This window comes from Fukomys damarensis, unplaced genomic scaffold (assembly GCF_012274545.1).
Source record: "Fukomys damarensis isolate Sample0158 unplaced genomic scaffold, DMR_v1.0_HiC HiC_scaffold_16, whole genome shotgun sequence".
NCBI classification, from domain to species: domain Eukaryota; kingdom Metazoa; phylum Chordata; class Mammalia; order Rodentia; family Bathyergidae; genus Fukomys; species Fukomys damarensis.
The window spans coordinates 20,090,710-20,115,628 of NW_022900928.1; the positions used below are offsets into that span (position 1 = coordinate 20,090,710).

At 47.2% G+C, this 24,919-nt stretch overlaps 1 protein-coding gene and 1 long non-coding RNA gene across 4 annotated transcripts in view; one reads left to right on the plus strand and one right to left on the minus strand.

The window, feature by feature from the left end:
- Scube2 (signal peptide, CUB domain and EGF like domain containing 2) overlaps positions 1 to 13,930 on the plus strand; it is an 89,526-nt gene extending 75,596 nt beyond the window's left edge. For all 3 annotated transcript variants that reach the window (XM_033764150.1, XM_033764151.1, XM_010615305.3), the window contains 7 exons: positions 1,781 to 1,951; positions 3,743 to 3,910; positions 4,594 to 4,755; positions 6,846 to 7,043; positions 8,125 to 8,277; positions 11,713 to 11,792; positions 12,569 to 13,930. In XM_033764150.1, coding sequence (XP_033620041.1) covers positions 1,781 to 1,951; positions 3,743 to 3,910; positions 4,594 to 4,755; positions 6,846 to 7,043; positions 8,125 to 8,277; positions 11,713 to 11,792; positions 12,569 to 12,721 — 1,085 coding nt within the window. In that variant the 3' untranslated portion in view covers positions 12,722 to 13,930. The remainder of the gene's footprint in view (positions 1 to 1,780; positions 1,952 to 3,742; positions 3,911 to 4,593; positions 4,756 to 6,845; positions 7,044 to 8,124; positions 8,278 to 11,712; positions 11,793 to 12,568) is intronic.
- Positions 5,041 to 8,268, minus strand: LOC104856112. Its single transcript, XR_778570.2, has 3 exons — positions 8,189 to 8,268; positions 6,395 to 6,535; positions 5,041 to 5,297 (listed from the first exon to the last, which is right to left on the minus strand). It is a non-coding gene; the product is annotated as an uncharacterized LOC104856112 (long non-coding RNA).
- Positions 13,931 to 24,919: the final 10,989 nt, after the last annotated feature.

The window sequence follows — 24,919 nt, forward strand, 5'->3', positions numbered from 1 at the left end:
TTTTGGTACCGGGGATTGAACTAGGGTCCTTGCGCTTGCAAGGCAGGCCACCGAACCGCTGAGCTAAATCCCCAGGCCCTGTTTTTTGTTTGTTTTTGTTTTTGGTTTTTTGAGACAGGGTCTCACTATGTAGTTGAGACTAACCTGGAACTCACAGTGATCCTCCTGCCTCAGCCTACTGAGTACTGGGATTACAGGTGTGCACCACCACGCCCGGCTCAAAAGCCTCATTTAAAAAAAGATTATGGTGTAAATAGCAAATGACCTTTTTATTACTGGCAGAAGGCAACTTTGCCATGCTTGACCCTAAGATTACATATGAAAATTTCACTTGTAAAATAGATGAAAAGAGGTGACCCTCCTTTATAGACATATGAGAGCTATAATAGTTAACTTTATCAGGCAATATCATTCCTATTTCTTGGCAACTTTGTCATAAAAGAGAATGTGTTTGTTCCTTTCAAACTCTTCTGATCCCTTAGAGAACCCTTGACAAATTCTCAAATTGTGCTTCAGCCTGAGCATTTGGTAAATAACTTTTTTCTCCCTTTAAACTCCAAGCTCTTGATCTTACCATAGGTGTATTTCACAAAGTAATTCTGGACCTCATTTACCCTACATAAGTCTCTATCTCTCTAAAGTGGAGCTAATAATAGCACTTTACTCTTTGGGGCTGCGTTGGGGAATAAACGAGATAATGTATGTAAAGGTATCAGAACAGTGTCTAGTTATTTTTTGTAAATACTTAACAAATGTTAGCTATTAGGCTATTTTGATGACCATGACAATGATGTTTGAATATTATTACTAGGGAGCTAAGTTTGTCACATTTATTTCACATTCATAACCTAAAATGAGTTTTAAATCCATATTTAAATATAATCACAAATACAATCATAAGCACAGATTAAGAATTTGTATATTGGGGTGTTTTTTTTTTTTTTTTTTTTTTTTTTTTTTTTTTTTTGGTACTGGGGAATGTATGCAGGACCTTGCACTTGTGAGGCAGGTGCAGCACCCCTGAGCTAAATCCCCAGCCCTTCCTTTGGGAGACATTTACAATAGTTTACCTCTTTGGAGCTGTTGATCACGTTCCTTTCCCTGTAGAATCAAATCCAAATGCCTAAACCAGGTGTGGTGGCGCACGCCTATAATCTCAGCACTCGGGAGGCTGAGGCAGGAGGATTGCTGTGAGTTCGAGACCCGCCTGGGCTACATAGTGAGTTCCAGGTCAGTCTCAACTACATAGTGAGACCCTGTCTCAAAAGAAAAAAAAAATCCAAATGTCTGACACTGAGAATTTCTGCAACCTATCCTCAACTTTCCTTTCTTCCCTCTGCTCCCACATGTTGTCCCTGAATCAATGATTTCTCCACTTTTCTACCGTGGTATCTCTTCTTCATCCTTCAAGACCATCAGGTTGCCACCAGCCAGAATCAATAACTAGCACTAGACCTATGTTCAGCGAGTAAAGTTTTGCCATTATTCTCTTCTGATAGCCCCGTGAAATAGGAAGGTCCATAATTTAAAAAAATATCACTTCAACTATCAAATGCTTCTGCCTCAAAAATAATTAAGGCCCCTATGATCGCCAACCTCAAGAAACTCATGGTAAAAGAGGAGAGAGGCCTATAAATGCCTAGGACAGAGGCATGAGAACCTGGGGGTCTGCATGGGGACGTGGGGTCAGGATCGTTTATTTACCTTCACTCCAGCACTCAAGTTGTCCTTCCATAGCCTGTGTCCTTGCACTGACCAGACTGTTCCTCCTTTTGGCTAGTTAGTTGCAAGGCTGGGACATATTATGATGGAGCACAAGAACGCTGCATTTTATGTCCAAATGGAACCTTCCAGAATGAGGAAGGACAAGTCGCTTGTGATCCATGCCCAAGACCAGAAAATCTTGGGACCCTGAAGACCTCAGACACTTGGAATGTGTCTCTATGTGGAGGTAAGGCTTCGCTGTCATTATTTAGGCTAAGGCACAGTGACATCCCAGGGACTCTGGTTGATCTACCCTGGATCTTAGGCTTCCTACCAGTAGGTGCCACGATGGGTTCATCTTTGGTTCTCCAGTGCCAGACATGCTGGGCCGATGCTAACAAGAGCAAGTGAATGAACACAAGATAGGACACATAGGCAGAAAAGTGTAATGTTGCAGTTGTACACTTCATTCACTCTAAACATCTGTACTTGAGACTTTCGTGATTGCCTAGTCTGTAGGGACAGCTGCAAAGTATCCACATGTGGAGAATGTAAGACTGATTTTGTTTTTCAGTTTGGGTCTCGAATGTATAGCTTTTTGATTGAAAACAAATGTATCCATCTGGTTATTTTTGTTAAAATGGGACCTCATCTGTGAAGGGTTTTAATCATCTCATAAAATTTTAACTTTGAAGCTAAGCTCAGTGAGGTTCTGTGGGCTTCTTTCCTATTCATTTTCTTCAGTGTTTTCCTTTTGTTAAATGGGAGAAGGGCTGGCTGTATGGACATTGTGTGGGCTCAAATGGAGGCTGTGATCTGAGTGGCGATTTCTAATTGGTGGACACAGCTACGTGGGTCCCCACGCTGCCCTGTGTCTCTCCTTGTGGTGACTCCTGGCCCCAGCTTTAGTCCCCACCGAATAGACTCCAGTGAAACTGCAGGGCCATTGCTGGCCTAAAAACTCAGACACTCCTGCTGAGTGGGTAACTCTTACCATATCTTTGGACTGCTGTGAAATTCTAGAACCACGAGGTTGACAAAGAGGAGACTCTTTCTATGTGACCTCAACATATAGCAACAGAATTTAGTAATAATAATAATAGTGATAAATAAAACAATAAATAGTTTAATAAATAGAATAATACTTATTAAAGACCTTTGTCAGGTGTCTTGCTAAGGGTACAACAGGAATTATTTATTAGGTACTATATCCCTACAACTTTGTGAGGCTAAAGTGACTTTTTCAAGGTTATACAGCCAAGAAGAGGACTGGAAGTCAGAACCCATGTCCAGGCTCCCCCTTTGGATGTACGTTCTTTAAATAGCATTATTTTTACAACTTAGGGTAAATAGAGGACCATTAAAACTAACAGAGGAGAGATGGTTAGAAACAGAAGAGACAAAAGATTTTTATAGCATTAGCCAATGACAAGCAACTTCCTAAGGGGATGTGTGCTTTTAGGAAGCCTGCTATTGGCTGTGCTTTAGTCCTAACCCGGGGCGGGGGGAGGAAATCAGCATTTAAAGGAAATGTCATCCTCTATCAATAAGGGCCAGGACATACTTCTGTACAAAGGTACGTACCTTAGTAAGTATAACTGTTAGAACAGGGGTGATCCTCAGGTCACTCTTCATGTCCCTAGGATGTAATCAGCTGAGTGAAGGGGTCTAACCGCCAGATTTATCCAGATTAGAGGGGTCTGTCTCTAGGGGCTCCTGCATTACAGGGCACTCCCTGGGAAGTGAGGAGGTCTAAACCTGAGCTTCGCCCAGCCTTTCCTATACTGTGGAAGCAGCTGGTGCTTAACTCCTCATTTTCCATCTTGGCACTGTGCTGGGCAGCGCTGTGTAGACCCCACCCACTCACCTGCTTTACTCGGGGTCAGCGGCAGGGCTGGGCCAGCCGTGTGCTTCTTCCCCCCGGGGAGCTGAGGGGAACATGGGGTAACAGGCCTGGCGGAAGTCTGGTCTCATCTGCAGAGAGGTGGGAAATGGTCTGCTTGGAGCCTTACTCACCTAGGGCCGTTGGTCCCCCCAGGTCTGTGCCAACCTGGTGAATATTCTGCGGATGGCTTTGCACCTTGCCAGCTCTGCGCCCTGGGCACATTCCAGCCGGAAGCGGGCCGTACTTCCTGCTTCCCTTGTGGAGGGGGCCTTCCCACCAGACATCTGGGAGCTACTTCCTTCCAGGATTGTGAAACCAGAGGTGAGCACATTGCAGCTTGCCTTTTGTTAGAACCGAGTTTCCTTTTTGAACACTATGAGGTTATGGTGGAATCCAACAAACCCAGCCCAGAGGTTCCCTGAATGGTGCCCCCAGAGTTAGGGGTTCAAGTCCCTACACAAGAGTGCCACTTTGGTCCCTGCCGCCAGGGTTGACCAGGGCTGGATGGAGAAGAGAGAAGTAGATTTTGCACACAGGCTTCCTAGGCTCTCTTCCTACTGTCCTACTCCAGCTCTGTCCTGGCCTAGAGCCCCCCAGACCACCCCCGTGGGTCCTATCCCTTCTCCAGGAGCTCATTCCTGGCGCTTCTCCCCAGGGAGCACAAGTCCAAGCCCAGCCTCAATCTGCAGCCCCCAGTGCTCACGACTGAGCTCCTGAGGACTTTAGCTGTGGTCCCTGGTGCTCTACTGCACAAACCATAAATGAAAACCACACATGCATCTTGTTCCTGTGTAGTTTCTCAGTGCTGTGAGTCCACCCACGCTGGCTAGTTTTGGGAATTAAGTGTTGATTGGCCACAGATTGGTAGGAAAACACCACTCCATTTGTGCGTCACAATTTATTTCACAAACTTTGAGTTATGTTTTTGTTATGATACAAATACAGTCTTCTTTTTCTTTCTCCTCTTCTTCTTTTCCTTTCCTGTGTTCTCCCTTGCCCCACAGTTCAGTGTTCTCCTGGACATTTCTACAACACCACCACTCATCGGTGTATCCGCTGCCCAGCGGGGACATACCAGCCTGAATTTGGAAAAAACAACTGTGTTTCCTGCCCGGGAAATACTACGACTGACTTTGATGGTTCCACAAACATAACCCAGTGTAAAAGTAGGTGCCACTCTAAGGCTTTTCACAGTCCTCATTAAGAGGGGGTGGGGGGTAGAGGCAGCCTGGGGCCAGGTTCCATCAGGGCGAGGAGGGTGCTGTTAGCCCCACCCACAGCTGTGCCCGTGGCGCTGGGTCTCCTCACCTTTCTTTGTATGTGGTGCTGGGGATCAAACCCAGGGCCTCAGACATACAAAACAGTCCTCTTCCACCAAGCTCCATCCCAGGTCCTACTGGCCGTTGGACATCCTGGGTCTCTCCCCGGGCTCACTCACACCTGTACCTGCCTTAAGGTCCTTGCTGGGACACAGTTCCAGTTCAGCCTTGATCAGCACCCATTGTGTGAGGACCTGCTGAGTCAGTCAGCGAGCCAGGCCGGCGGCGGCAGAGGAAGGAGCCATAGACTGTGAGGAAAGGCCTCTGCAGGGCTTGGAAGGTTATTGGAGAGGGTCGGGCAGGGTGGGAAGAGCTTCCTGCCAAGAGAGCAGCTTGAGGGAAGCTCAGACTCAGGAAAGAGAAAGGCGTCCGGGAAGAGAAGGCTGGGCCTGCGCACAGGAGAGGGGAGTACAGGAGGGAAGGCCTGAGTGGCCTTTATACCATACTAAGCAGTTCAACTTGTGTTTTCTAGCAATGGGAGAGCAACTCATTTAAGGACTTTAGCTGTGTGGGCCCTCTCCCTTAACCGTTATATAAAATTCTCCAGTTAAGGACAAAAGTAAACCTCAGTTAATTATTTTTAAGACAGAACTCCCAGGAAGCAAAGAAGCCTCCTCAGACTGGAGGAACCTGGAATTGAAGAATGCGGTGAATCATTTAAATTTTATGATTGGAAAGTTATCAAGTTTTCTCTCCATACCCATTAACAACATCCTTGTACACAGCCATCCGTACAGCTGGGCACGATAGCACAGGCCTGTAATCCCAGAACTCAGGAGTCTGAGGCAAGGAGGATCACCGTGATTTCGAGACCAGCCTAGGCTACCTAGTGAGTTCAAGGCCAGCCCGAACTACATAGCAAGACTCTGTCTACTAAAAAAATTAAAAAGCCAGTTCTCCCAAATACACGGTATGATGAGAGACTTACTACCTTTCATGAGCTCCTAATCTGCTGGTCGTTATACCTTGGGGAGATCCACAGCGTTAGGAAATTCTTCCGCATAACCAGATGACTATTTTGTCTTCTCACTCCCTGGCCCTTGGTAGCTCTTAGGGACCACCACATGGCTGTTCCTCTGATGGCCCTGCAGGCTCGAGGGCAGTTTATTTCTTTGCACTCTGAGGCTATCCCCTCCCCATCATGTTTTCCTGTTTATAGCTTCTACTAGTAATGATAACCCCCACTTATTATTAGAGAAGAAAAAATAATCCCATCAGCATCTCTTGCACAGGTGTACCTAGCAGTTTTAGACAATAAGCCTGAGGGAAAATGACTGTTTCCAAACTCCAAGGGCTGTGGGTGATATGTGTTGGATAAGTGAGGATTTGGTGAACAAAGACAGGGCTGATGTGGGGTGTGTGTGCGTGCGTGTGTGTGCATGTGTGTGCCCACACCTTTGGTGCTAGAGGTAAATATCCATTGTACACAGAAGTGGCATCTAATTGGAAATCTCATCTCCACTTAAAAGAAAATATGGTTTTTAACCTGAGAGAGAAAACAGCAAAAAAGATGTTTGTTTTATCTTCAGCAAAGTTTTTGGTCGAGTACTCTATGCAGCAGTGAGCTCTGTTCTTCCACCTTCGATGGACTTAGAAGTTCTGTCCTGGGTTCCCTTGACACTTGGACCTGTAAACAAAATATTGAAAACTAAATTTGTTCTTTTGCTTATTAACACCTGACCTTAGTGTCTCAGGTTCATGAGAAAATGGTGCCTCAGGAACTCGGGGGTGGACCCCTTATGGGGAGTTCATGTCTTTTGGCTCCCAAAGAGGCCCGGTCCAATACAGGAGAGCCTCGTTCCACGGGGAGGGTCATCTCCACCTCCACTTCTCAGTGGTGGTAAGGAGCTGAGGTTCTCAGCCAGCCAAGCCAGCAGTGCCATGACAGAGCGGTGACAGTGCTGCACCTTCATGACACATGGCATTTCCTCTTCCAGGCAGAAGATGTGGAGGGGAACTGGGTGATTTCACAGGATATATCGAATCCCCAAACTACCCAGGCAACTACCCAGCCAACACGGAGTGCACATGGACCATCAACCCACCCCCTAAGCGCCGCATCTTGATTGTGGTCCCTGAGATCTTCCTGCCCATAGAAGACGACTGTGGAGACTACCTGGTGATGCGGAAAACTTGTGCGTCTCTCCTCTGCTTTTCCCCCTTCCCAGGCCAGCTCAGAAGCCTGCCAACCTGCTCCTGAGCTTCCAATGTGAGGAAGTAGGCTTAGGCTGTCGCCACATATTAAAGCAGAGATGCAACATGAGCTTATAGAGTTGCCAAAAAATAAAGTTTAGACCAAAAGCACATTGAAGCCTCTTGCTGAGCCCTGGAGATAGGGGACCTGCAGGCCCGTCTTTCCGTCTGTGCCCTTGGCTTGTTGGGCCCCCTCCCCAGGGAACACAGTGAGCAGCAAGGCTCCTACAGTGCCCGCTGTAGACATCGCCTCCCTCTGGGGAGGGACTGCAGGTTTGGCAGCTGACCAAGGCCAAAGGCGTGGTCCAGCCAGGAGGGGCCCCTCCTTCTATCCTGATGTGGCCACGCGGCCCACACCGCTCAGTGGTGGTGCTGGCCACTTCTGCCATCTTGAGTGGAGTGTGCGAGCCTCCTGCTGTGCAGTCCCCTCGGCTGGGAAAGTGGGACAAGTGACAGTTGTTATCTCACAGGGTTATTAGGAGGACAAAACAGGTTCAGATTTGTAAAGCACATGGCAAATGGAGCCACTAAATAAATGTTTGCCACCCTTAGGAGTGGTTGAAATGTCCAGAGTCAGGTGAGGGTTTGAATCCTGACCTCACCACAGAATATTTGTGTGGCCCTGGCCAGGCCTTAATCTCCCTGTATAAGAGGTAAGCATTTTATACCAACTTGCTGTGGTTTTCAGATGATTAAATGAGATAAAGTCGTTAAAAAGCTGGGGTCTTAGGAAACACGGAGTAAGTGGGAGTGATTATTAGCAGAAAACAGTAACTCAGCTCTGGAAATGGGGACCCGCTCTCTGACCTCTGCTGTGGATCTGACGCCCTGGGTCACCCGTGTGGGGCGGGGCCGCAAGCACCAGCTGAATCCAGGACCTGACACTCACAGGACGCTGGGTGGGGCCCGCAGAGCTGCCTGGGTCACCCGCACTGTGATCTGAGTGTCTGAGGAGATGAGCGTTCACTGTCTGCCTGCTCGGGGCCGCTCTTGAGCCCCAGCCCCTCCAATTTCCCTTGGCAGCTTCCTCCAATTCTGTGACGACGTATGAAACCTGCCAGACCTACGAACGGCCCATCGCCTTCACCTCCAGGTCAAAGAAGCTGTGGATTCAGTTTAAGTCCAACGAAGGGAACAGCGCCAGAGGGTTCCAGGTCCCGTATGTGACGTATGACGGTAAGCACCACGCAGCGCCGGCGCCGGCGGTCCGCGGGGCTCTGCTCTGAACAGCGCGCTTCTGAGCAGCTGGCCAACTGCCGGCACGCACGCCCACTCAGAAAGGCAGGGTGACTGGAAAGGACATCGCTGACGCACGAGTGCCACATTTTAAACAGGCATTTGGGGACACTCACCAGGGATGAAAAGACATTTTAGAAAATAAAAGTGAGCATAGCTTGATGCATCACAGCAAGGGCATTGGAGTCAGACAGTCTGGCTGTCACCTCATAGGTGACTTTGTGTACATTACTTAACCTTCTCTAAGCTTCATTCTCTTTCTTTTCTGCCTCCAAAGCCTCAGGCATGCTGAGCACACATGCTACCACTGACCTACAGCTCCAGTAGAGCCCCATTTTGTTGCAGTTTAATGAGGATAATCATTAGACTTAATGTGAAGGTTTTTAAAGCATGTGGTACAATGCCTAGCACATAGTAATTGCTCAATAAATCCTAATTTGATTCTGGCTTTTATTATATAGAATTTTCCTGCCCAAAGGAAAAAGACCTGAGTTCATGTGCTTGATCTTACATAAAAAGGGTGGCCCTTCTGAGCCCTGGGGCTTTATCTAGCTCTGAGGGTTGGTTGACAAACATTTACCAGGAGCAGAAAATGAACTGAGGCTTGGCCTGGAGGACCTGATGTTCCATCTAGTGGGGAAGAGTCATCTGTTCATTCATGAATTTACTCATGTACCCAACAAATATTTAATGAGCCTCTACCGTACCAGGCTTAGGGTCAAATTCCGGAGACAACCTGGTTAGAGACAGGAACACAGAAATGTATATATTGTCATAGGTGCTTTAACAAGGCAGGGACAAAGCACTGTGTGAGCACAGAAGGGACAGTGGTTACTCTGCATGCATGGGCTTTCGGAAGGAACAGAACACCGTGGTAAGAGATCTGGGTCTTGAAAGAGCAGGTAGGTTTCGCCTGGGGAAGGGCAGAACTGGAGAGGTAGAACATTCAGGAAGAGTGAGTGACTTGGCCAGGGGACGAAGTCCTCAATATTAGTGGGGTCTGATGTGGCCAGGGGGCAGGGAGCTTGTGGCCTGGCAGTGAGAGGGACGGGGGGGGGTCTTGGCTGTGAAGGCCTTGAGCATCAAGCTCAGGAGGGCAGATGACGTAGGCTAAGTGACAAAATTAGATGTCTAGAAAGACAGCATTCTGTGTCTTTCCTAAACATACTTCACATAGTTTATTTCAAGCATGGGACAAAAGCTAGGAACTTTATCCCAAATACCCGAGACAAGGGCATTCAATATCTGACCCCTAGGACAGATCCAGAGCTTTTCCCATGGCTCTGCGGAGTGAGACAAAGAGCCCAGGTGTCTACCTGGAAGTGGCCACCCAGCAGTCTTTCCTCTCTAGACACGAGGCTCCAGAGTAAATGTCCCCAAAGCTCACACGCTTCAGTGCGGCTATTCTCATCTCTGCCTGTGTGACGCATGAAAATGTCTTGATTGTTTTTAATAAAAAAATTAACAGTTGTAGCTTGGGGGACATTATATGTAAGCTTGGTTGGTTCCTGAGAGGGTCTCGCATGTGTCACAGTTGAAAACTGCTACTTTGGCTCCCCAGGTCTTTACTTGAGTCTGTTTTTTAAAACAGATATTTCAAGTAAGTTTGACATCTGCTTTCAAATCCCAGAAATTACATTTTAAAGGTGGGCTCAGGCTGCTGCAGATAAGCCACCCAGCTGCTGGGGAAAAGTAAAAATTGCAGTCAGGGCTGACCAGTGCTGAGCATTGTTAAGTATTACTGAATGCTGAAGCAGCTTTTCCCACTTTCGTCAGTCCTGGGGTTGGAATTGAGGGCCATGTGCGTGCCAGGCAAGTGCTTTTCTACTGAGCCACACCCCAAATCTCCAGGTCTTTTTAATTTTATTTTGACGCAGGGTCTTGCAAAGTTGCCTGTACTAGCCTCAGCCTAGCCTCCTGCCTCAGCCTCCTGAGAAGCTGGGATTACTGGCAGGTACCCCTGTACCCAGTACCCAGCTTAAAGCATCTCTTAATGATATATTCCTCACAATCACCCCATGAGGTAGACACAGGTATTTCCTGATTTTATGCAACGGGCCACCCGGGTTTAGAAATGTTAAGCAACTCGCCCAAGGTCAGAGCATGACAAAGTGGCACAGCTGGGTTTGACCCAGGTCTTTGGGATGCAGGGCCTGGCTGTCAGCTCCAGTGCTTCATGGCTTCTCTAAGGATTGGAGCAAGGAGGGGACGGTAGCTCTCGGGAAGGCAGCAGTCTAGAAGCATCTGGAGTCCTGGCAAACGTCAGTCCGTTTGCAGTTACTCCGGCACGGCAGTCCACGTGCTGAAGGTGAACTCCCTCCTGGGAAGGAGCCAGGCCTCTGAGGTAGACCCTGCAGCAGAGCGATTCAAGGTGACAAGTAAATAAAATAAAAACGTGCACCCTTGTTCATATTTTATGTTCACTAAAATACAAGGATAAGGAAAAAGACGTCAGGATAATAGAATAGCAATGATATCAAACATGTATTCGTCACTATGAATATTACAGCATTAATTTCCACTGGCCATCTCTGAGAGAAACTTTAACAGCTGCTTCCACACAGTTTCAATGATCGCATAGTTTGTGCAGCCTCGTAGGCACGCTATGCTTACAGAAAGGCATTTTTAATGTGTCTGGAGTTTGGAAAAGACTGTGCTTTGCATGTGCTTGACTTGAATTATGAGACTGTGCAGGCGCGGGGCTCGCACGTGGAAGATCACTGCATGCACCGCATTGATAATGTGTGTCAGGACAGAACACCCCTGAGAAACTCTGCAGAGTCCGCTTCCTCTCTGGCCAATCAAATTCTCCATCCCCAGCCCCAGCCACTTAGAGAAGAGAGGAGGCTTCCTTGATGGGGAGAAGCCCGACTGCCTTACAGAGCCTAGCGCAAGGACAGAGACAGGGCAGGGCGGAAAGGACTGGCAAAGCTGTCTGGTTGGCTGTTCTTTGGAGCAGAGAAGTGGGATGCAAGCTGGGCGGGAGAAATGAAGTCGAGGGAGGGATTTTTAAAATCAGAGACACAAGGGCATGTTTGCATGCTGATGGGAAAGACCAGAGGAGAAAAAAATGATCACATCAGAAAGCACAGAAGTATTGGCCTGATTGCCCTTGATTTGGTGAGGGAAGACAAGTCTGGGGTGCCAAGGGCAGGGCTAAGCATCTCCCGATGCTCATTTGAGGGAAGGGGACAGAGAGACAGGTGACGCAGTGGTGCATGGAGGTGTTGGGTGTCCAGGCTTCTCGCCGATGGCCTCAGGATCAGAATGGCCAGTGCTGAGAGCAGCCATGTCTCAGAACCATATGAAAATCTGAAGAGCAAGCTTAGAAATACTAAACCCTAAGGCTGCAAAATATGTCCTTCATTCCAACAGAAGATTACCAGGAACTCATTGAAGACATAGTTCGAGATGGCAGGCTCTATGCATCTGAGAACCACCAGGAAATACTGAAGGTGAGTCCTTGCCCGAGGGATGCGGTGGATTCCAGAGCTCCCCAACACCCTGGGAGAAGGTCCTGATGCCCCATCCCACCACCTTGCCGACCCAAACCAGCCCCGGGCCAATGTCAGACATTCTCCAGTCTTATTTCTTTCTTTTAAAAGGGGTTTCTGTCTTTTGTGTTTTCAAGTGAAATTCATTTGGAAATTTGTAGAAAGACAAGGCTGAGGGAGCTTGCTTATAAATCTAAGCCAGTGGCATATGTTTTCACATTAATTCCAAATAGGAGAGGACCTATGGCCCCTTATTCTGTAAGCCACCAAATTTTAGACACATAATTAGCAACAAATGATTACCGTATTGCTAACCCTATAAATATTCCCCAAATTCCTGTGTTGCATCTCATTTGGTTAAGGGAAAACAATTTTTTTACATATTAAGTTTTCGTCTAAAAAGTAATGCAAATGATCTTGGAGGCTGAGGCAGGAGGATTGCAAGGTTGATCCCAGCCTGGGTGACTTAGCAACACAGTGAAACCCTGTCTCAGAAAGAAAAAGTAGCTCAGTATGAAGGTCCTAGGTTCACTCCCCCAGAAAAATAATGCATACTTATTACAGATAATTGGGAAAAATGAAAACTGGAAAGGAGATAAAAATCAGAGGAAACAATTTTCACAGAGTTGTTTAGCCAATCAACCTACTGCCTAATACTGGGTCATTATAGTTCCACTGGCAAAATATCAGAATGGTTAAATATTTTGGCCTGGTAACAAGAATTCTGTTCTCTTTAGGATAAGAAACTGATCAAGGCTCTGTTTGATGTCCTGGCCCACCCCCAGAACTACTTCAAGTACACAGCCCAGGAGTCCCGAGAGATGTTTCCAAGATCCTTCATTCGGTTGCTACGCTCCAAAGTGTCCAGGTTTTTGAGGCCTTACAAATAAATGACTCTGCCCACGTGCCACTCAGGGCAGATGTTCTGCTGTGGGCCTGGTGGGACTGAGCTGTCTGCCTTCTGCATGCCAGTGTGCAGCACGTCGCTGTCTCCAGTATGGGTGACTCGTTAGAGTTCAATTTTTATAGATAATACAGCTATTTTGGTAAACTGAACTTGGTTTTTCTTTCCCACCATTATGGAGTGGACTGAGCCAGCTTCTCATTGCTGAGGGCAGATTTGGAAGCAGGGAGGGCTGCTGAACTGGACTTCAGACAGCGCAGGTGAGACTCACCTGTCCTTCTGGCTTCCCGCTCCTCTTCCAGGACTCCGTGGCGGAGAGGAGGCCACAGAAGGAGCTGCTTTGTCTGAAGCTTCAGCTTCTTCCAGCCATGCACAGGCTCTGACTGGGCAGGACAGGCTAGGAGGGATGCAGGGAGCCCTGCAGGGCCACCCATCTACACTGGGACCTGGCGGGCCTTCCCCAGACTGTGTGGTATGTGGGATCCCAGAAGTTTGCATTCTAAAGAGCCATCATTTTTTTAAAAATACTGAAAACAGAAAGAATACAATAAAAACCTAGGCTTTTCTGCCGATGTGAGAGTGCACCTGCTGCCTGCCTTCCTAGCTGCCAGTGGCACCCTGCAGCCAAGGCACAGAGCTGGTGTTTGATCCTTCAGACACTGCTCTGCATTTGGGCATGGAGCTTGGGTTGGACATGACCTCAAGGGGCCTGAGATTCAGCCACCATCACAAGGAGATTTCACCAACCCCAAGTCAGTACTGCCAGGTGCCCTGTTTCTGCCAGGGGCTCCACACCAAAGGGGTCCGAGGTCCATCCAGATGATGCCAGCTGGTCTCTGTGCCTTCCTCCCCCACACTCTAAGGGCAGAGTGGTCTCTGCTCCGAGGACTGGCTGAGGAAGTGGCCGTGACCCTGGCTGAAGCAGCTGTGTACTGGCCTCCCCGTGCCACTTTACTTTGGTTAGCACAGGGTACCTCACAGTTTCTCCCACAGGAACTGGAGTTTCCAATAGTATTGAGTTTTCCAACATGCAAATCCCTGGGCAAAATCTTATCACGGTGGATTGAAAAAGATTCCTATCACCAAGCTGCCCTTTCCCTCAGGGAAGGACTGACCACACAGCCAAGGTGTCTTGTGATTTCCGTGTCAATTCACACAATCAATTCTACACCAAAGTACTAAAAAAAAAAAAAAAAAAAAAAAAAAAAAAAATAAAAAAAAATTTTTTAAAATTTTTTTAAAACTCATTTAATAACATCCCTTTTTCTTTAAAGTCCCATTTAGACTTTCCTCCTTTATTTGGAATGGTCCTAAATACCCATTTTTGGATCTCTCTTCAAGAGTTAAGTGTCTCCATGAAAAAATAAATCACAGAAACAAGCATTTGGAATTTGTTATTGCTGGAACTTGCCTACTGCGTCTAACTGCTAGGGGAAAACTCAGATGTAATAACTCAAATTAGTGACTGGACTGACGTAGATGGGACTGGAGGGCTGAGCCATCCCATCTCGTCCAGGCACGTTCGTGACTCTGTGAAGGCACTGCCGATTGCACACAAAGGCAGTACAGGGCCAGGGTACAGGGTACAGGGCCAGAAGGAGGCTGCACAGACCTGGTCACTGTGGCACCTTCTGCAAGAGCAGCCCTCACCCAGAGCTGTGCTCCCCACAAGCCTAAGCCCCTAAAGTCCTCCTGAAGCTTCATTTTCAGAGTTGTCAGCCACCTTTAGAGTCTCTGTGGCCCTGCTGGAACAGTGACAGGGCCACTGTGGTTAGCTGCTCCCTCAGTCAATAGTTACCCAGCATGCTCTGTGCCAGGCCCTGTTTAGGGCCTAGGGTCCCTGCCTTCACAGAGCTCGAATTTTGGAAGGAAGACACTTAACTAAATCAAGACAAAAGGACCAGCTGGTGCGAGTGCTAAGTTGAAAAGTAAAACAGGTTAATGTAATAGAAGACTGCACAGCTACTTTAGACTGCAGGTGGCCTCCATGCAGAAATGATATTTTGACTGAAAATTACACAGCAAAAAGGAAGCAGCCCATGAAATTCAGGGGAAGAACGTTCTGATAGAAAACCAAGCAAGATACTGGCAGGAACAAGCCTGCGTGTGCTTCGCAGTCGGTGAGAAGGTGGGTGGTACCAGGCGAGGCCAGTACCATCAGCCCTGTGCAATCCTCTGACCTCACCTGATTCCAGAAGGAGGGGTTTGGGTCCATTTCTAGGTACTCTGGGAAGCTGTGAATGGAACTCAGAGAAGAGTGAGGTGATCTGGTTTGTGTTTTGAAACGAAGTGCTGACTCCTGTTTGAGTGGATTTTAGGAAGCATAGAGAACTGGGAACTGGCTGCCGCCACAGACCAGCACCTGCGCTGGGGAAGGTGAGGGTCTGCAGGGGGTGGAGGCAGTGGAGGTGAGAGAAGTTGGTTCTGGACATGTTTGTGTCTGAGCCAACAGAATTTGCTGAGGAGGACTGGATGGAGGAGCGAGGAAAAGAGGGCAGTCGGAGATGATTCCTAGTTGCTTGAGCAACTGGTAGATGGAGCAGAAGCAGGTTTGGGACGTGTCAGTTTTAGAACATGTCCTCAAATTCTTTGACGTTCTTTCCAAAGAAAGTTGGCGGCTAAGGGCCTCCTCTTAAACCTGGGCTGAGATGTCTGGATTGACAGAATGTGACAGCATTAATGCTTTGCCAGTTTCTGGGCCCATGACCCGAGACACTAGTAGTTTCGGCTTCATCACACTTGGGACTCAGTCACCAGGCATTGAGGAAGCCACAGTGGCCTGGGGAGAGGTGTTGTTGTCCATGAGCACGTTCATGGAACAAGGTTTGGGAGCTTGGACTGGGAGGGCAAGGCATGGACTCACCAGGTAGACTCTGGGTAGCTTTCTGGAACACTTCCCCTTTACTCAGGAAATGCACAGGCTTATAGAGCTACAACCATGGGGGCGGAGCATGAGAGGAACATTTAACATTTGGCGATCTTATTGGCCAGACATGGCGGAGTGATTTTTCTTGGGTGAAGGGAAAGAGTCATGGACTAGGGGCGGAGGTGTAGCCTGTTGAACCCAGCATCTACGCACTTAGGAGATTCAGCTCAGCCTTAGCAAGGTCTCCGAGTCAGCTCAGGAGACAGGAGTGCGGTGCCCCTAGCCCAGCCAGGCTTGAACTTCTCCCACAGAGAGGAACCTCATCCCCACCTCACAGGCCAGCCTCAGTGTCTACAGGAAAACGGTAAAACTGTGCCCCTGTGTGCATGAGCCATCTTGGAAAAGATTCTCCAGCCCCAAGTTGAGCTGTCCCAGCTGATGCTTCATGGAGTGGGCCCTGTGGAGCCACAACAAAGTCATGGATTTATGAGCAAAACTAAGAATACTGCCAGACATGGTACCACATGCCTTAATCCCAGCACTCAGGAGGCTGAGGCAGGAGGATCATCATGAGTTTGAGGCCAGCCTGAAATATTGAGACCCTGTCTCAAGAAACCAAACCAAACAAACAATACTGAGGCAATATAGAAAAAATAAACATAGGTAGCAAGGAAACAAGAAAAATCATACTGTACTTTTGAGAAAACCTGCAGCATCAAGACACAAAAATTGCCCAAGTTTACAATGCCCTTTTCCCTTCCAGGAAACTCATTAAAAAAGAATTTCTAAAGGTCTTAAGGGTACATGAACCCGTACATGGTGCCCATGCTTTACACCTGTACACTGCCCTTCCTCCCACACGCTCCACCCTGGGGTGGCGGCATTATCGAGCAGGCAGCAGGTCTCAGCTTCAAACACGTGAAAATGATTTCCGTTCCCCACAGCCCATCAGACGGGGAGCCTGACAGATGGACGTCCTAGATCAGCCATCTCGAGATGAGCCCAAGATCGCAGGAATCCATCAGCTCCAGACCACAGCCCGCCTCTCTTGGGAACCAACGCTCGACTCCCTCTGTGTACTTTTCCAATTCTGCCTAGTAGATCCCTCATGCCTCTCCTGGTGCACCTTGAAAAGCCCATTTCTGAGGTGGAAATCAGCAAACCTGCCCTGTGGGTGGGGAAAGATGAGCCCAAGATCGCAGGAATCTATCAGCTCCAGACCACAGCCCGCCTCTCTTGGGAACCAATGCTCGACTCCCTCTGTGTACTTTTCCAATTCTGCCTAGTAGATCCCTCATGCCTCTCCCTGGTGCACCTTGAAAAGCCCATTTCTGAGGTGGAAATCAGCAAACCTGCCCTGTGGGTGGGGTGAGTTGAGGTCCCCAGCTCCTCTTTGGGGGTCCTCCACAATATGATAGCTTTAAGTTACTAGATTTGGGGATTTTTAATTTTTTATTATTGTTGGTACCTGGGATCGAACTCAGGACCTTGCACTTGCAAGGCAGGTGGTGGACCACTGAGCTAAATCCCTGGCCCTGGGGATGATTTCTCATACAGCAATAGGACAGTGGAAAGGGAGAGGAGATCAAAAATTCTATTTTGGCCAGTCCGGGTTCAAGGTAGCTATTAGCCATTCATGTGGAGAGTTCAAACAGGCAAAGGTCAGGACTGGAATCCAAGTTTTAATGTCATACAATAAAGATAGGAACTTTTCCTAGGTGAAGGCTACCTGGGAAATACACAGTGGTCCTCTCCCCCTGTACGCCTCAGGTCAACTGTGGTCTCAAAATATTTAATGCAAATTTTCAGGAAAAATTCATTAAGTTTTAAATAAGTTTTACTATAGTATATTGTTCTAATTGTTCTATGTTTGTCTTGTTTTGTTTTGGTACAGAAGATCGAACTCGGAAACTTGCGCTTGAGAGGCAGGCGGCGGCACCACTGAGCTAAATCCCCGGCCCCTTGTTCTATTTTATTATTAGTTGTTGCTAATCTCTTACTGCCCCTGATTTATATTTTTTCCAGTTTTATTCTTTATTAGTACATTTTTGCATTACGCGATTACACCCCTTGTAGGGACGTGGTACACGGCACACAGCCAACGCCTCAGTTCTTTCATCCCCTTTCCCTCTCCTTCCTCTCCTCTCCCTCCATCCCTTGATCCATTTCATATTTGAAAAAGCTCTATCTGCTTACTTCCTATTATCTGTCTTTTATTTTGCTCTTTGTATTCTGGGTTTGTTACATAAGGAAAACAACGTGATACGTAAGCTCATGTGTCTGACTTATTTTACTTAACATTGTGGTCTCCAGGTGCATCCATTTTCCTACAGATGACTCAAATGGACCCTTCTTTACGGCAGAGTAGTCCTCCCTTGTGTTTACCACATTTTCTTTATCCATTCATCTGTCGATGGGCATGTAAGACACATCCAAGATCTAGCTGTTGTGAATGGCGCTGCTATAAACACGGGTATGCATGTGTCACTGTCATACGATGTCTTTAACTATTTCAAGAAGGTACCATTTTAGGACCAGGGATTTACATTTAGCTCAGTGGTGCCACCGCCTGCCTCATGAGCACAAGATCCTGATTTCAGTCCCCAGTACCAAAAAAAACAAAAACATTTAAAATTTTCATTAGTACGTGTTTGCAGTACATAATGGCTACATTCATTGTGGGGAGCTGGTGCATGTCCATAACACATAAAATGTCCTGTTCCCCTTCCCTCCCTCCGATCTCCATCTCTTGGTCCTCTTCCCATTTGCAAAATTGTGCCTTATACAGAAAACTTTACCGTAGGTCTGTGTGTACAGGAAAAAGCAGTGCACATGGGGCTCAGGACTGCATGTGGTCCCTGGCACCCACGGACCATGTGGGAATGCACCCCCACGAGAATGGGAATTATTGTGGGCGGATGAAGTAGACCCCGGAGCTCCAAATCCTGGGATCCCCGGGTGGGTGGCACAGAGACCAGGACTTGGAGAAGCTGCTTATCAAGTGAACAAGAAGAGGCCAGAGCTGAGCCCCCGCCCTTCCTCCAAGAAGCTAATTCTGCGGGAGAACTCCGGCAGGGGTGGAATGTCCTCCCTCCAGCTGTGGTACTGGTTTTCAGCCACTTACTGAAGTGCTGCATCTATGGATTTAGCAAGTTCCCCTTGAGTCTCCGACACTAATGAAAGAGTTTGCTTTTTCACACCAACAGATGATTATCTTCACTTTGGAAAATTGCTTCCTCTGAATCATCCTCTGAGCTGTTAAGTGCGTAGTCTGTAGGCACTCTCTGGATTTAGATTTGCAGGTGATTTTACAATGTCAAGTGGTAACCCGGGAAGGGTGGTGGTTGCACAGCGCTGAGCAGGGACTCACTTGCCCCTCTGCAGATCTTCTCAGAAAGGTGGACCCATGTGGTTGCCTGTTGCAGCTGGTGGGCCTGTGCCCTGGGAAAGCCAGGGCCCCCTGCCAGGCCCAGCTGCAATTGTCTAGACCCAGAAAAGATGCCTTCATTAGCACCGACGTGAGAGCCACACCCAAGCCTACACCACCCCAGCTGGGTTTGGGAGGCGAATGGATCAGCTGACGCTGAGTACAGTGGTTCCTCAACAGTGGAGAAAGCCTTGCCACCTCGGCCCTCTCACAAGGCAAGCCATCTGCTGCCTCCAGATTCAGGTCTTGGAGGAGGCCAGGAGGGACCCAGCCACAGGAACTCAGGGGTGGTGTGAGGCTTCCTAACTGTGAGCATCTCCTGCTCCAGTGGCTCCGAGCCCAGCTTCTCCCTTCACACAGCCCTGACCATTCCATAGGAAATGGTCCTCGGGGCACTGTGGGCGCACAGCAAGACTGCCCCTGTGACCAAAGACAGTGCTAACCATAGATGTAACTACACGACAGGAGGCTCTTTCCAGAAAACGCAACAGCATTAAAATAGGCTTAGAAAATAAAACTAATTCACAGGCAGGATTTTCTAGTCAATAAAAGGGATACAAATTAAGTCTACCTAACTGCAAGTGATGACACTAAATCAGTACTCCTTGGTTTTCACAATGTTTCATAAGGGAAATCCAACTAGAATTATAATCCTTAGTTACTAATAATTCTTTGTCAGGCGTTTGCACATTCATTTATTTATGTGACATGTTTTTATGGAGTGTCTACTAGGCATTGTAGGAGCCATGGACAAAAGAACATGTCCCCGCCCTTGTGGAAGAGGTGGGGAGAGACAGAAATAAGCAAATAAACATATAATGTAAAGTCAGGTAGTGACAAATGTTACAAAGACAGTAGATTTTTCTAGACAATGTGTTACATACCTCTAACTCCAGCTGCTTGGGAGGCTGAGGCAGGAGGATCCCAAGTTGGAGCCCAGCATGGGCAGTTTAATGAGACCCGATCTCAACAAATGAAGAAGCACTGGGGATGTAGCTTGGTGCTCACTGGATTCAATCCCCAGTAATGAAAAACAAAAAAAATCAAATCAAAACAAAAAAGTAGAGCTCGAGGATAAACAACGAGGAGGTGGTGGGAGTGGCCATTCATATACGATGAGCTCATCATCCGAATCACGAACCCAGGCCCCTGTCAGGTCCTGGCAAGCTCCTTCCCCCAGCAAGAACCCAGCAATTCGTTGACCACGGTGCAAGCTGGGAACAAGCAATTACCAAAGCTGGCGCCACCTAGTGGTTGTACAGTGGAGTTGATCTACATTTCAGTGGCTCATAACTGCTCGGGAGTTTAAATTTGTATCCCAAATGCCAAACAAAATGTTAGGGCACTGGGGACAAGGCTGTCGTTTGATAACTGATGGACTCATAGTGGTTGACACAACTCTGGGAGTGTATCTGTTTAGATGTTTTCCTTTCTCTGGCTCAAGGAGGAAGTCATCAGCTGTCTCCAACTCCCTTCTCCCCCGACAGTGTTTTACCCTCATGTTTTTGAGTAAAGAGGAATTTTCTTGGGCTGGGGATTTAGCTCAGTGGTGCCGCCGCCTGCCTTGCAAGCATAAGGTCCTGAGTTTGATCCGTGGTAACCCCCTCAAAAAGAGGAGTTTTCTTGAGCCACATTAAATAAATTATAAATTATAATAAATAATTATAAATGATAAAAACCTTGGGCCCAACTGAAGGGAGCTGCACAGGCCCCTTGACCAGGAGGCTGCGAGGGGTGAGGAAAAGGCCGGGTTAAACCTGCGCTGTGTGTGTGGGCCACTGCCCCTGAGGAAATGAGTGGTGGTTTGGCTCCAAAGTAAGAGCACCGTGCATGCGTCCAACTTGCCCTTCTCCCGGACAAATGACTTACACCAAGTACAGCAAAGCTGTGAAGGTTACAATAATGAAAGGCAAAGATATGAGGAAGAGTAAAGGGGTTGCTTGTATATTATTTTGGGATAAAGACACTGCACAAAACTGTACCAGAGCCATGAATAACAAATAGTTGTTTGGTAGATAAAGACAAGCATTGCTATTAACAACAGGAGAGCAGCTGAACTCATCCGAAGGCGAAACTACTTTGATAAATCGAAGTGTTACGAGTGTGAGGAAAGCGGACACTTAAATTTCGCCTGTCTGAAAAATATGCGTGAAAAATAGAACGTTAGCCTCCAAAGAAGAAAGAAAACAAACAAACAAAAACAAAGAAAATTGCCGAACCGGAAGAAACTGAGGGCGTAGCGGAGAGTGAAGGTGAAGGGGAAGTCCCCATTTTGGACGGCCTCAGCCAAGCCGTGGCGTCCCAGCAAGCAAGCCTAAAGAACGGAACCGGAAACCCAGTGGCCGGGGAGCCCTCAGTGTCAGAGGATTCACTGCCGAGGATAAGGAAGAGCACATATTTCAGCGATGAGGCAGAATTTAGTGATTAGAGTTGTACAGTGTAGATGTCAGGAAAATAAAAGCCATCTGCAGTACAAATTATTTGCATATAAGAATACTTACAACCAAACAGTATTTTTTAAACCATAAAATGGTGCTTAGAAGATAAAAAGTAATTTTAAATTATCATGCTTAGAGGTGGGTGCAGTGACATACTCCTGTAATCCCAGCATTCTGGGAGGCTGAGGCAGGAAGACTGCAAGTTTAAGCCCAGCCTGGACAACTTAGCTAGTTAGCCAGACCCTGTCTCAAAATAAAAGATAATTTTAAAAGTTACACTGAGAATGTAGCTCAATGTGAAGGCCTTGGGTTCAATTTCCCATGCAGAAAAAAAAAAATCATATTTCTACCTTGCCTTGGCGTACTATAGACTTAACATCTCTAACTCAAAGTCCAGAATGCTCAAGTGGAAAATTCCACACCATGCAACTATGATTCACAGACAACATTATGAAAACTACTGTATCCAACTGCCTTCAGGTTATGTACGGGAGGCATTTATGAAGCATAAGTGAAATTTATGCTTAGACTGAGGTTCCATCCAAAAATAAATCACATTTTGTATATATACATATTCCAAAATACTTCTGGCCCCAATATTTTTGTTTATTTGGTTAGGTTATGAGATAGGGTCTTCCTGTCTAGCTCAGGTTGGCCTTGAACTCACTATATAGTAGCCCAGGCTGGCCTCAAGCTCAAAGCTATCCTCCTGCTGCAAGCTTCTGAAGTGCTGGGATTAGAAGGACAGTGCCACTGCACTTGGCTGGTCCCAAGCATTTGGGATAAGGGATACTCTGCCTGTACTAATACTCAGAATTTGTTAGTAATAATCAAACTTGAAAAGAACTAATTTTTGTTTTGTTTTGTTTTGAGTCAGGGTCTCACTATGTAGTTGAGACTGACCTGGGACTCACTATATAGCCCAGGTTGGTCTCGAACTCACAGTGATCCTCCTGCCTCAGCCTCCCAAGTTCTGGGATTACAGGTGTGTGCCACCAGAAAAGAACTAATTTTAACAAAAACAAAACAAATATTACAATGGTAATGCTATTTTTATCCCATAAAAAGGTAGGTGTTAAAATGATTTGAAAACTTTACTATAAAATAATAATAATAATAATAATAATAATAATAATAATAATAAACCTTAAAAACTATTTAGAGGTCATTTCAAACTACCAGCAATTCTTTGAGTCACATGCACACACCATACTCCTTCATCCATTTTTATGATCTAGGCACTAGGGTAGGTCAGATACATACAGCTGAGCTGAGGAGAAAAGTTAAAAGAATGGCGGGCGGGACCCAAACTGCATTCTGCTGTGATGTTTCAGACTTCCAGGAGCATCCTCCTCACTTGTTCTCTGACCCTACGTTCTTTCCTAGGACTGCAGGAAAACACTGAGGCACAGTTTGTAGTTTTCTGTCTTTTCCCTACAAGATGCCAAAAGGAGACATACAAACCTCCTCAACTCTGAGGTTCAGCACTGGCCTTGCCTCACTACATGCTCTGAGGTTGAACAAAACCAACAGTTGTTGAGCGGGAACTGGAATGTGGGCCGCAGGGAGGACAGAGCCCAGTGACGTGTGACACAACCATGTCCAGCAGAAGAGTGTGGCTGCTGGTCAGGCCCGAGTCCCCCTCCACAACCTGAGGTGACCGTCCGCGTGTGACCACAAATTCATCATCACCACAGGTGCCAGTGCAGCTGCCTGTGTGTGACACCTGGTCATAGCACAAAACTATGGACCGTGCTGCAAGACGGCGACAGTGGCAGAGCAGGAATGTGTGCCAAGAACCCCGATGTTAGCTCCAGGTGACGCAGCTTGAGGCAGGCAGCTGTCTGTGGTCACCTCTGGGACCTCAGTGGCAGTTTTGAGTCGTGTGTGCACAAGTGAGAGAGGCTGGGTAAACCTTCACTCGGGCATCCCAGGAGGAGGCAGGGTAAGGCAAGCAGCATCACTAGGCAACCCCTAGGGTTCCCAGAGTGCTTTTCCGGGAATGCTCTATCTCTTGATCACAGGGAAGTGTCCCTGCTCTGTGACTTAGGTTTTGTCATGCTCGCTCTCTCCAAGACTCCCATTATGTGCTCTGCAGTACCTGGATTTGTACCCTGGTCCTTCCGCTTATTAGCTATGTGGCCTGGTACAAGTTACTTAACTTCCTCAGCTTCTTCCTATGGTAAATTGAGATAACGGTAGTATGTACCAGCTAGGTCACTTGTGAGAATTAAATGAATTCATATATGGAAAACTCTGGAAACACTGCCTAGGTAGGGCTCAAAAAATGTTAACTATTATCATCACTATCATTATTACCTTCCACTTCTTAAGACTTGAGAAGTTCGACGCAAGATACATTCTTCTTTTGCAATAGGGGCAGGTGGGTCCTGGGGATCAAACCCAGAGGCTTCACTGAGCTATATCCTCCCCTCTTTTTATTTCTTATTTCGAGACAGGGTCTCGCTAAGTCACTAAATTGCCCAGGCTGGGCTCAAACTTGCAAACTTCTCACCTCAGCCTCTCAGAGTTCTGGGATTATAGGCACGCATAACTGTAGCTGGCTACGAGCTACTTCATTTAACAAGGTCCATACTCTGCTGGGTTCTCCCATTCCACTGAGACAGAATGTTCCACAGTTTCAGGTTCCCCAGTGGGATGAGATCTAGCAACAGGAAGACAGCTGCAGCTGAAATGAAAGGTCTGACCTGGGGTCTCACTCAAGACCTTCTGAAAACTTTGATCCTCCTATATTTGTCAGCTTTTTATCACTGTGACAAAATTACCCGGGAAAAAGAACTCAAAGTAGAAAAGATTTATTTTGGCTCACAGTTTCAGAGGTGTCAGTCCATGGTTAACGGCTTCAAGGCAGAAATGGCTTGGCAAAGGAAAATGTCTCAGCTGGGAAGCAAAGCAGGGGCAGAGCCAGAGAGACAGAGGAAGAGGCTGGGGCCAGGATGTACCCATCAAAATCACACCCCAGTGACCTACTTCCTTCAGCTGGGCTACACCTCTCAAAAGCCCATTTATGAACTTGTCAGTGGATTAATCCACCAATGAAGTTAGTGCCTCCATGACCCAATCACCTGTCCAGAGACCCCTCCTGAATACCGCTCCACTGGGGACAAAGCCCTCAGTACCTGAGTCTTTGGGGATTCATAATACCGCCTGAGCTGGGAAGGTGAAATGAACTGTGCTGCTCTGCTGGTCTCCTGAGACAGCTACTGTCATATCAGGAACACGTGTGCATGCACGTGCACAGTGCGTGCACACACACACACACACACACACAGAGACACACACAGATAGATGTTGGTCAATCCATCTTGCTTCATGTTCAAATTTAGTCCCTGGTGCGTGAGAATGGTGATCCATTTTCTTGCTGAGCCTGGAATCGCACATTCTCCACAACTGCCTATTATTTCAAAGTTGATGTTTTAGGATGGCCAAACC